This window comes from Lethenteron reissneri, chromosome 11 (assembly GCF_015708825.2).
Source record: "Lethenteron reissneri isolate LAM-NWPU_2019-01 chromosome 11, ASM1570882v1, whole genome shotgun sequence".
In the NCBI taxonomy this organism is placed as follows: Eukaryota; Metazoa; Chordata; class Hyperoartia; order Petromyzontiformes; family Petromyzontidae; genus Lethenteron; species Lethenteron reissneri.
This window is the reverse complement of record NC_083789.1, coordinates 2,554,815-2,566,569: the sequence shown is the minus strand read 5'-3', so window position 1 is coordinate 2,566,569 and position 11,755 is coordinate 2,554,815. Positions and strand designations below refer to the sequence as shown.

The 11,755-nt window shown below is 47.5% G+C and overlaps 1 protein-coding gene across 4 annotated transcripts; it reads left to right on the top strand.

The window, feature by feature from the left end:
• Window positions 1-2,267: 2,267 nt before the first annotated feature.
• Window positions 2,268-10,781, top strand: LOC133341275 (cytochrome c oxidase assembly factor 6 homolog). Of its 4 annotated transcripts, none has more exons than XM_061549779.1 (3): window positions 2,268-2,639; window positions 8,048-8,283; window positions 10,064-10,781. In XM_061549779.1, the coding sequence occupies exons 2-3, from the start codon at window positions 8,128-8,130 to the stop codon at window positions 10,163-10,165; spliced, it is 258 nt and encodes an 85-aa protein (XP_061405763.1). In that variant the 5' UTR covers window positions 2,268-2,639; window positions 8,048-8,127; the 3' UTR covers window positions 10,166-10,781. The 4 variants fall into 4 exon arrangements, with proteins under 4 accessions (XP_061405763.1, XP_061405761.1, XP_061405762.1 ...); XM_061549777.1 differs by having other exon boundaries at window positions 2,269-2,474; window positions 8,100-8,283; XM_061549778.1 differs by having other exon boundaries at window positions 2,275-2,639; window positions 8,100-8,283.
• The last annotated feature ends 974 nt before the right edge of the window (window positions 10,782-11,755 follow it).

The window sequence follows — 11,755 nt, the reverse complement described above, 5'->3', positions numbered from 1 at the left end:
AAGGTGTTTAACCGAGTCAAACTCCAACTCGCACTTGTATTAGGTAGTGGCGAATAGGCTAAGTATTGTCGCAGGAATATAATTACTGGAGGGCGGTTGTTTTTATATTTTTCTCCATCTTTCACCGCGTGCATCATGAGTCCCTGTGTGTTAGAGATTGCTTCGCGGAAGCAGATATCACAGAGTCACCTCTGAGATTCACCGTTCTTCTCCCCCTCCCCACCCCCAAAATAATCGTCGCAATTCGACACAAGAATCGATTATTATTCGTTACATTGTGAAGGAGCGGCGACTAGTGGCTGCAGGAATGACTCGAATTCATTCATCGCACGAATTGAAACAAGCTTCTTCCACACGCGATTAGGTGCGTGTATCGTGAACATAAGACTCAATTTCGTGACTGCAGGGATTCATCTTCTTGGTTCTTTCGGTAAAGTCCCGTAGAAGGGAAGTAATAAAATAATAAAAATAAAACATAATAAAATAATTCTCACGACGTTTCGGCCACAACGCAAGCAGCCGTCCTCAGGTGAAGAACTGGTCTGTCGGAAAGACAATTGATGCACCGTGACACCAGTAACAATAACCTTGTGGTGTGTTTCGTTGTCACAGCAAGCATGAACATAAACGCGTCACAGTGGGTAACGTTTATAAAAGTCTAGACTATGAGCGCACACAGCTTGAGTTCTGTAACCGACATCGCACGCAGAGGGCATGGAAATCATTTTAAGCAACGATACGCAGTTGATTTCATTGGAAATCCGAGGGAGAGCTGTGATATCTCAGTGCAAACACAAGTTTCTCTGACAGCTGAACGTGAAATTGGACTGATATTTTTTCCTCTCTTGGAAATCCAGACAGGAGATGTTTTGATTGTATTCATTAATGACTGCAGGCAGTTTATTTTTTCGGTCCAACATTTTTCCCAAGTCATTAACTTTTTAGAACATTCAAGGCTGTGAAGCCCTGGAGCGATCAGTGTGGAAATGCTGTAGTTATTTTTTTTAGATCAGTTTGGTATACCGGGTATTTTAAGACGTGTACTGTACTTAATTCTGCACTGAAGTAGTGGAGTTCAACATACATACACGTGTTCCATACTTACAACGTGTAATCTTATTTGTATTTTTGTATTTTAAGATTGCTTAATACGGCTAATTAACATTTTACATTCGCATTTTATAAGGTCTACTTATTCATAATTTTAAAGATTTTAGCCCTTTGGTATTACTTATACTTTTTAACGTTAGTATAGTTAGAGTGTATACCTTTTATATAAGTTAAGATTCCTACTTGTTCAATGTATGCACCGTCCCGCCATAGTGAATTCCTTGTTTGTGCAAACTTACATGGCGATTAAAACCGTTTCTGATTCTGATTCTGACACTAATGCTGCTCTGCTGAACTAGTAACTAATTGACACGTCTATATATACGTGACGAACCTTATTAATTTGGCTGTATCTGGTGGTGGCGGGTTTAACGACACATATATATACGCGACCTAACCCCAAAAAACACACCTTTATTACGGATACTATTGGTCGTGAAAGCCTACTTGTTAAACACGATTCTTAGATAATGGGGCTTTATCCTGGAATCATCTTCTGATGTAACTCATGGGCACTGCCACCCTCGATGAATTTTTATACGCAGCTCAGTGGCCCTTACCTGGTAAAATAAAAGTAGTTTAAAAGTAAAAGTAGTTTCGTAGCTTAACATCCCTGCGTTTGTTCTTCCACGAAGCTCATGGTCCACCCTAAACCGCATCCACTGCACAAACCATGGCAGATGCGAATACCCTGACGCACAAACGGAAAATGAAAAACCGGACCGCAACATCGCATAACGACGCAACGCAATGCCCCGATCCACAGACACCAATGAGACATCGCAGCGATGATCAAACACTCCGCTGCTCCTGGACGCGGTTGTCTGGGCTTGACAACCTGAATGTGGAATTGTAGCCGTCGCTCTGGCATCAAACACCAGCCCCCTGCGAAATAAATTGAATTAGCGTGGTGGTTGGTGGTGGTGGTTGGTGGTGGTGGTGGTGCTGGTGGTGGTTGGTGGTGGTTGGTGGTGGTGGTGGTGGTTGGTGGTGATGGTTGGTGGTTGGTGGTGGTTGTGGTGGTGGTTGTGGTGGTTGGTGGGTGGTGGTTGGTGGTTGGTGGTGGTGGGTGGTGCTGGTGGTGGTTGGTGGTGGTTGTGGTGGTTGGTGGTGGTGGTTGGTGGTGGTTGGTGGTGGTGCTGGTGGTGCTGGTGGTGCTGGTGGTGGTGCTGGTGGTGGTTGGTGGTGGTGGTGGTGGTTGATGATGATCCAACTCTGCCCGGCAGAGGGCGCACAAGCCACGTGATCGGCCTGCCACCGCACGCGGCGTTTCGCGACACTTTACGACTCCGGACGCCGGTCGTGGTGGTGGACCGGCTTTACGGCCGCCGTCGGCGCGATCGGCAAGGTCACAACAACGGCACGTGCGTAGCCTAACGCACTGTACGCTAACGCACTGTACAGTTTAATTATCGCCGGTTTAAAAAAGTTTCAACTTCACTACGTTTTTAAAAACAACAACAACAACCCCGATACCTGACGGATTTCTGAGGCGCGACGCTGCGAGCTGCCGGGAAGGGTTTGTGTTGGTAAGGCGTCTCTCTCCTGTCGATTTCGGGCTCCTGGCGATCTGCGTCGTCGTCGTCACGTTCGAGACACTTTCCGTCCGCGTTCCTTCGGCCCGAGGGAGCCTTCGAAGGGACAGCGAAACGACACCGAACTCACGATCGCGAACTCTGTCTCTCTCTATCTCGTAAAGCCCGCCTCGTCCGTGGCGGCCAGCAGCGAGAGACATCATCGGTATCTGCCTTCTGGAACGTAATTACCGCTGCCTCTGCTGCTGCCATCATCGGCAAGAAGAGCTTTGAACGGTGACAACAGCCTCGTTGTAAATCCACTGCTGGATGAAGGCCACCCGGCGTTGTTGGTCATTTTGGGGAAGGCGGCGGCGGGCGGGGGAGTGACCATACTTCGCCACGCTGGTACATAGGCGATTAATATGAATATTTATACTGGAGAGAGTCTATGAGCTACAGCGCTAATTTTCACAGATTTAAGGGATGCGCACAGGAGCAGTTTAGATGTCCCTCGCCAATGGTGGTACTGTATTGTATCAGTAGAGCCGAGATTCCAAGCCGGGTTTGCCGGGGCCGGCACGTAAGTGCGTTAACCATTGCGCCACCGCTCCACCTTCACCACACACCGCACATTTATCGGATGAACCCGCGATAGGCCGGCGACTTGTGGCTAAATGGGTAAACCTCCAGCTACCAAATCACGAACGTCCATGTCACCAGACACAACTTCTCTGCTTGTTTGGGATGGCAGCGAAACAAATGTTCAGGATTGATAGTGTTAGGTTTTTTTTCGGTAAAGTCACGTAGGTAAAACATTAAAATTAATAAAAAATAAAAATCACGACGTTTCGGAGGCAACACAAGCTTCCGTCTTCAGGTGTTCAGGAGCCAGATGGCAATCATGTCGAGGTCTGACGCTGGCCGACACGAGAGTGCTTCAGCAGAGAGACACATTTGCGTCGTTCCGCTGTTCCTCCGTTGAACGAGTGCAGACTTGCAGTGAGATTTATCCATAATCGAAGTTTTTTGGGTTAGATCGCGTAAATATAAATGTGTCGTTAAACCCTCCACCACCCAACAGCCAATTTAGTAAGGGTTGTCACGTGAACAGAACATGCCAATTGGTTATTAGTTTAGCACACCGGGGTGTCGGGTGGTGGCGGGTTTAACGACACATTTATATTTACACGATCTAACCCAAAACACCTTAAGGGTAATATCGGTCGCGAAAGCCTGCGTGTTTATACAGGGGTTTACTTTGTGTGTCCGTAGTTTGCATATCGTGACCGCAATCGTACTATCGTGGCTTGTCTTTAATATGCAAGTCTGTGTATCTGTATGCGTCTCTGCGGGTTTACGATATGTCCCATAGTTTGGGTGGCATGACCACAATCTCACCACTGTGGATTGTCTTTAATTGTCCATCCATGTTAGGAGATGCTCGTTTGGTGGTTACTCCAGAGGTTATGCCAGTGGCTATGCCGTGGGTGGACAGGGGATATGTAAGCGGTCGTCGAAATCTATTTCACCGACGTGAAAGATATCTCAAGTAGTCCTGGGCACCCCCCCCCTCTTCACCAATCCGTATTGAGCAGTGTGGGTGAAATATGGTCACACAACCCCCATGACCGAAAGGAGTGGGGAGGACTTCATCCAGCAGTGGGTGGTGGATTGACAAAGGGGAGGCAGTGCACCACACGAAATCGTTATAAAGTTCTAACTTTTTCTACAAGTGGTTCTTTTGCAGAGCAGAATTTGTAAAGGAAAAAAAACCCTCCCGTGACAAACGCGTTAAACGGTGGTGCCCATAAGACCCGTGTGAAGTAAAAAACTTCCTCTTATCCACCCTTATCTTATCCCTTTTATCCGCAGCAGGATCGAGCCGATTCCGTGATTAATCCAATTATCCGTGGATCAGCTTTGCCTATTTTAGAATTTGCTGATTTTAATGAATAAAGCCGGCAGACGTAATTTAAACAAACGAGATTTTCCCACACTTGCGCGGATTATAGGATGCGACGGTTATATTAAGAGTTTTACCCCAAATGTTGTATTCCATGAAACTTTTACAATACGCCGAGACTAATGGCCCCTTATAAAGGTTTTTTTTGGGTTAGATCGTGTAAATATGAATGTGTCTTTAAACCCACCACCACCTGACATAGCCAATTAGTAAGGTTTGCTCACGTAACAGAACATACCAATTCGTTACGAGTACAGCACATCTGCGTGTTGGAGAGCAAATCCACAACATACACAATCTGAGTATGACATTTCGACAGTAATTACAACCAACATCATCAAGCGGACAACCAGATATGTGGAGAAATACTCCTGTTTTTTTTTTCCATTCATATTTACGCGATCTACCCCCCAAAAAAACCTGTATTGTGGATTATATTGGTCGCGAAAGCCTACATGTTAAACTAATGGCCCTGCACATGCGTGGTAGGTGAAGTAGTAATATTTGGTACAACTGTCCCGTAACTATGAAGCCCTAAATCTTAAGCCCAAACCCTAAACCTATACCAAAGCTAAACAAAGAGTGGCCCTTTATATTTCAAAATCTAAAAGCGCGGAAAGTGAATAGGACATCTAACAGGTAAGCGGAGCCCAAGGCAGCCGCGTGATTTGACGAACATTTGGTCGACTATTTTATGAAAATGTGGTCACAGTGTAACCATTGTTTAGACCCCTTCAAAACGTAATATTCTAAAATACTTATTCTATTTTCACAATCATCCATCTTCCCTTCACAGGCTCGGAAAAGGGGGTTATTTCTCTTAAATGTATGTTTTTTATTTAATGATTTCAAGGCATTGTGTTTATGACATAGGTAGTCCAGTATATTCTGTTGTCATCCCACGATGGCAGATGACTTGATTAACAACAAGTATACATGCAACGTCATGGTCATGATCGCCGACGGATGTTGACAAAGGAGACGGCACAGAGAGAGGAATTGGAAGTAGAGGAGATGTAGAGTCATACTCGGGGTTTTCATACCAAAGCTAAACACTATTTTTAACTTTGACATGGAATACAGTATTTTGTCTTGCAAACTCGGAGGTGGCTGTGGTGACCTGAATGTGAGTTTGCTCGTATTGAATCAATTCAGCTGAAATAATACACCCCCCAGAAGGCTGTGGTTCTGCAACAAAACAAATCTTCGAATTTTATTTTGTACGTCGAAAGACGTACATGAAGGGGACATTGTCCGTTTAAATATCTTGTTGCTTTATGTATTCTCCAACCATTATATAAACGGAGTGGTAACTCCTGCAATCTCTCATTTACTTGATACAGCTGTCGTGGCTGTGACGGTACCACCTGAAGACGGAAGCTTGTGTTGCCTCCGAAACGTCGTGATTTTTTATTTTATTTTACTTTTTAATGTTTTTACCTACGTGACTTTACCGAAAAAACCTAAGAATATGAACCATCATTTTGTGTAATTGTGCGTTTTGCGTGTTCCCCATGTCCGACGAGTACTGGATCTTCAACACACATTGAGCGGGCATGGTGAGGTTACACTCCCATATCACTCTCCCAGAGGATTGCTGCAATTTAGCTAGATCTCAGGATTGACTACTTGGAGAGACATTCATTCAGCGGTGGATTGATAATGGCCAATTATGGTGCAGCATTTTAATATTGTGTCATTGAAATGTCCGCCAAAAAAACGTAAGGATATTGAGTGATATCCTGCTCGAATTGGCACTGTGGTGGTGTTAATCTCCTGTTTGCTGTCCTGCAGAGCCATTGGTGGCCATTCCAAATTTTCCTATGGTGGGGGTGGGTCTTTTTCCATTCCACAACCACAAATTGGTGCCTGATTTATCGACCCTGGTGGGATGATGGGCTTATCACTCGGTGACCTGGCCAGATATGGAACAAACCAGAGCCAAAAAAGGACTATTTGAAAACAGACAAGCAAGTGCGTATTGCTTCCATAGTCATCAGTAAATACTTGGAAAGACAAGCACATGCTGGAAAGTGTAACAATCCATGCGTTTGCTTATATCTTATTCTGTTGAAACACGATGCTAATGAGGGGTAATGTTAGTCGTGGAGGCTCTCAGTGAGAGGGGGAGTGTGATCCGTTGTGTATTGGGGATGTTAACATTTTCATGTTTTCAGCAGGTCGTGGCAGTTTAATCAGGGCTGTTAAAGTCAACAATACACTTGCACAGTAGGTGAAGGAGGGGGTGGGGGGTGACATGCGTGTTACCCACCTGTGCAGACTGCTAGAATACGGGCACAGCTAATCGTCACGTCCGCGCATGCGCAATGTGAACACAGGTCGGCGAGAGACAGGTCAGGGTGAATTATAATCAGGAAGCAGTTGACATCCCCTCGAGAGTGGGCGCTAATCTGCATGAAATTGCCGTATGTGCAAAACGTATCGCGTATATGTACACGGTCTTCTCATCAAACCTGTTAAGTACATCCTCACATAAAGTCCTGACGCTAATTCGCGGTATGCTTACCAGAGGTCACGACGGTGGAGATGTGGAGCTCGCCGATGTGGTTGCAGGTCCGTGCCCGCGGTGTTGTTCCGCGCAATGTCCGACGTTTCGCTCCACTTTCTGGGGTGCTTCCTCAGGAACTGAATGGAGCGGCGTTCATTCTGTTTCTGATCAAGCTCGCTTGCACCAGGGCCCGTGCCAACCACGCTATTTTGCAAGGCCGTGCTGATATTGTCTGTCAGAATCAGAATTTTTATTTATACTGGAGGAATCCAGTGAGCTATAAAGCTCTTTTTCACATATGTCCAGTCTGTCCTGTGTTGGCCAATCCCATTCACTTGTGGACAGTGACTTGCTTGTATGGCCAATGCTGTGGTTACTTGCCACTGGTCACTGCTCTCAGTATGTTTGCAAGTGCTCATTTTGTTGGCCAATGCTGTGAGGTTTGGGCTGGTGCCGTACTCACATAGTCCGTGCTGCGTTGGTCAACACCATTCTCTCGTGGTCAGCGCGACGCTTAGATGCGCTCAGTGCTGTGGATGTTGGTCACTCTCATGCTCGTGCATTTGCTCTGGATTTCAGTGCTCATTTGATGGTCAGTGATCCAATGGCTGTGATGTTATAGTTGATGCAGTGCACATATGCTCTCCACTGTTATATTCTTTGGGTCTTTCGGTAAAGTCATGTAGATAGGTAAAAAAAAAGTAAGAAAAAAAAAGACTTTCGATCGCAACGCAAGCAGTCGTCATCAGGAGGGGAAAAAAATGCTCTCTCCTGTGTTGGTCAGTGTGCTGTTCCCTTGTGGTCAGTGTCTTGTATTGGCTGGTGGTGTTCTCTTGTGGTCATTGCTCTGCTTATAATCTCCATTGGTCAGCGTCTCGTGTTTTATGCATGTTGAACCTCTTTCGCACCGTCCGTAGCCAAACTTGCTAATCAGAGGTGCTGGGTCAGTGTGCCGTTTCCTTGCGAGCAATGCCCCCTGCCTCTGCGCTGCGTGCTGCAGCCGTGGGACAGGTTGCAGGGAGCCGGGGATGGCGGCCCCGTCGGGCGAGGAACGGCGCCGCTGCTGGTCGGGCCGCGACGCCTTCTGGAAGTGCGCGGACGCGAGCGAAGCGGCTGGGCGCAACCCCGAGTCGGAATGCGCCGCCCTGCGCAAGGAGTTCGTGGAGGCCTGCCCTCGGCAGTGGGTGTGTGCTGCTCTCTGCCTTCGCGCGCACACACACAAAGACAAACATCCCCCGTGGAGCCTTAACAGACTGTTGGGGCAAGTGCTGTTAGCGAGGAGTAGCACCTGTGAAGGCCGGCACGGCACAGGAAGTGCGTGGGTGGCCAGCGCCGCGCCCGGCCACCTTTGTCTCCCGAGTGGCGATGTTTACGCATCGCACCTTTACTTGGTAAATCAGTTCAGGCTGGGTCGACCTATGGGAGGCTAAATGGGGATTTTCGAAATGAGGAATCCGTGTTTATTTTTGAAATATGTCAATGAGCATGACTCTGCTTGACATAGATCCAGTTCAGATCAGGTCAATTCACTTCACATCTGATGTGAACTGATGTTGATTGTAAACACAGCTTGTCAATAAACGTAAAATAATGAGCGTGTAAGTTACTTGCCCGGGAAAGCATTTCCACCCTACAGGAGTGTCCCACATTGGGATGTTTTGTAATTTCACGATTACGGTGTCGTTATTGAGTAGTTATGGAAGCATTACTTGCCAAAATACCCACTAGAGGGGCTTTAGAGCTCCCTCTAGTGGCGGCCCTTCCGCCAGCAGTGTTGTAGTAAGCAAGCAATAGCAGGGGATGTCCCTTTATCTTTATAGTAGTGTTACTAATGATTTTTTGGGGTTCTTATCGTGAACTAATTGTAGCGCTGTGCAGTTTGCCTGAGGGCCAGGATTAACCCAGGCCATACTCAACAACAGCCGTCTTAGCGGACGTCTTTTGAACTCGGCCCGCTGGCATTCCAGCTGGTTCAGTGTCTCACCTCCGCCGGTAAAGCTATACCTGTTTACTCCCCCGAGTTCATACGGAGGCCTTGTGCAAGACCAAGCACAGGATATTTTTTTTGTTTGAGGCAAAGTTTCATTGTCCCTATATAGCAAGTTAACAAAGGCAATATTGTGACGGCACGCAAGAGGAGGCACGGAGTGAGCGGCGGGCGCTCAAACCGCACGTGCGCACCCCGTGCGGAGTGTTGTTTTGAGTGGGGAAAACAAACGAGTGAATTCTTTGTTCAGATCCAGCCGAGAGCCCACTGCGATCTTTCACATGGCAGAGGCGAACGTGCATTGCATTAAGGGAGTTCCGTGATGTCGGACGTACACTGCAGATATCTACAGCTGTGGGTATTCGTTAGTAGAATCACGAAGTAGCTGTTCACTTGGGTGCAGTATTTCAACCAATCGCTGTTGAGTGTCACTGAGTGTGGGAGCACACTCAGCGACACTCAACATCCAGGACTCAAATTGACACTCACCAACGCTCACCCGCACTACAAAACTCGTTTGCCGTGGCGGTACCCACCACCACTCGACCAACACCCGGCAGTGCCCCCGACAACTACCGACACAGTCCATACGTAATTTGTGTCGATGGTGTTTATTTACGGTGATGGTTTTCTCCGATGCTTCGCTGCGGATTGCGGCGATACAAAAGCAAAGGCGCCCTGGTGATGTTGCGGCCTCGTCCTTGTCGACGTGAAGCCGTGTGCCACCCGGACATCTCGCCCCCCCCTGCCCCCCCGTCACAGAGTCATGCCGAGTTCATCCTTTGTTGAGCTTTTCAAAAACCTCGGCAAAACAATTTCTGCGAGGGAACTCGCTGCGGGGCCCAAAAACAAAAAACACGAGAGAGAGAGAGAGAAAAAAATACCCCTAAGAATTAAACCCTGGCAAAGTGCACCTGTGTAATAACGCATCTGCTCCCCGCTCCCTCGCCCCCCCCGCCGATTCCCTTCTGTCACAGACCAAGTATTTTGACCGCAGGAGGGATTACCTGAAATTCAAGGAGAAGCTGGAGACGGAGGGCTTTCAGCCATACCAAGAGAATCAAGGCGGCAAATCCTGACAAGGACCTGACCGCCATCAGCTCGTCGGTGGCCCTACAAGTCTGGGAGTGTGGAGGCTTCTCCACGGCGTTTCCCGTGTCCGCTTCACCCACCACCCCTCTCCGTTGCCTCGTCTAAAGCGTCGCGCTCCAAGCGAGCAGGGATTCTGTTTAGAGCCCCCCCCCCGCCCGAGAGGGATTAGTTTGTAACGGCATGGCCTCGTTGGTTGGTGACGCGTTGGTCAAAGCGAGCTGCGTTGCCAATGCTCGGTGCACAATGCCCATATTGTGTGGAAATGTTTACTTCTCCAAATAGTTAAAATTAGGTGGGCAGGGAGGGTGTCAAATAAAAAAATATAACAACCACTTGATATCCCACAAGACTCCGTTGTCCATAAAGTTTAGTTTGAGATGAGGACGATTGAGCAAATTGTTCAATTAGCTTTGTGACCATCGACACATGCAAGAACACCCATGCTGCTTATATCAATATTGTTAAAACAACTTTTTAACTCATGCAGTCTTATCAAACATCATTTGTTGTAAATATATATTACATTATTCTCACATTATTGTTGTGGATTACTGTCGCCCAGAGTATGATCATCCTATTAAAAACAGAAAGAAAAAAACCACACCATTCGTCTGTCGCGATACGGTGAACACTTATGACGGCAGATTGGCTAAACGGACTTTGAACGAGATATCAGTCAATCCGGGCTTTAGCCGGGCACCTGGGCCGGGGCGCTGACAACCCTCCCCACCCCCCCTGGCGTGTCCTCGAGAGCCCCCCACCCCACCAGGACCACACGGAGATGAATATTCCATCGGCAGGCGGCTCCGTTAAGGCGGCGTTGCAGCAACGGTCGGCCTGGAGTGTTCCGTGTCACAACGCAGTGAACCCGGGGGTCTCCTTCCATTTCACGACTGGCTGCAACCTCCACCCCCCCACCGCCACCTCTGTGGTTATTTAAAAGTAAAGATGCAGCCCTGCAATTGCTTGCCTATATACTATAAACTAACTTTATAAACTATTTTGTTTTACCAGGTGAGGCCCACCGAGCTACGTGGCTCTTTTTCAGAAACGGCCTGGCCATCACATGATGGCTAAACGAAGTGGCTTATCACGTGGTCATTTATAACAGCCAAATACTCTAAAACACTTGATGTTGATTCTAAATGTGGAGGAAAAAAACCGGAGGATCTGAAGAAAAATCCACGTGACCACGGAGAGAGACATGCAAACTCCAAATATACACCATGTGTCAGGGTTGGGATTGAACCCACAACCTGTATACGAGGTGAGGGCATTAACATCTCGCCTCTGCCACAGCTGGTGGCAGGGATTCCACGTAGAGCCGCTCCCTCTATCCGGTATTTGGCCGCTGCAGCTCTGCCACGCTGGCCAAGACGTCTTTGGAGAGGTGTGAGTACCCACACTTTACCACACCACACGATTGCTGGCTGTGGTGTACTCATGCCGCTGGGTGGACAGACAGGGAGTACTCAAGAAACTTGGACCATTTTATCTTGGCGTGCAGGGAGATTTTATAACGATATTTTGCTAAATGAGTATGATTTATTTTGAGCTTATATAAGATGTATTATTGT

Bases quoted from the DNA above. Each gene is read 5' to 3' on its own strand.
- LOC133341275 (XM_061549779.1), top strand. From the start codon at position 8,128: ATGGCGGCCCCGTCGGGCGAGGAACGGCGCCGCTGCTGGTCGGGCCGC. The intron at 8,284-10,063 runs GTGTGTGCTGCT...CTTCTGTCACAG, and splicing joins AGGCCTGCCCTCGGCAGTGG to ACCAAGTATTTTGACCGCAG.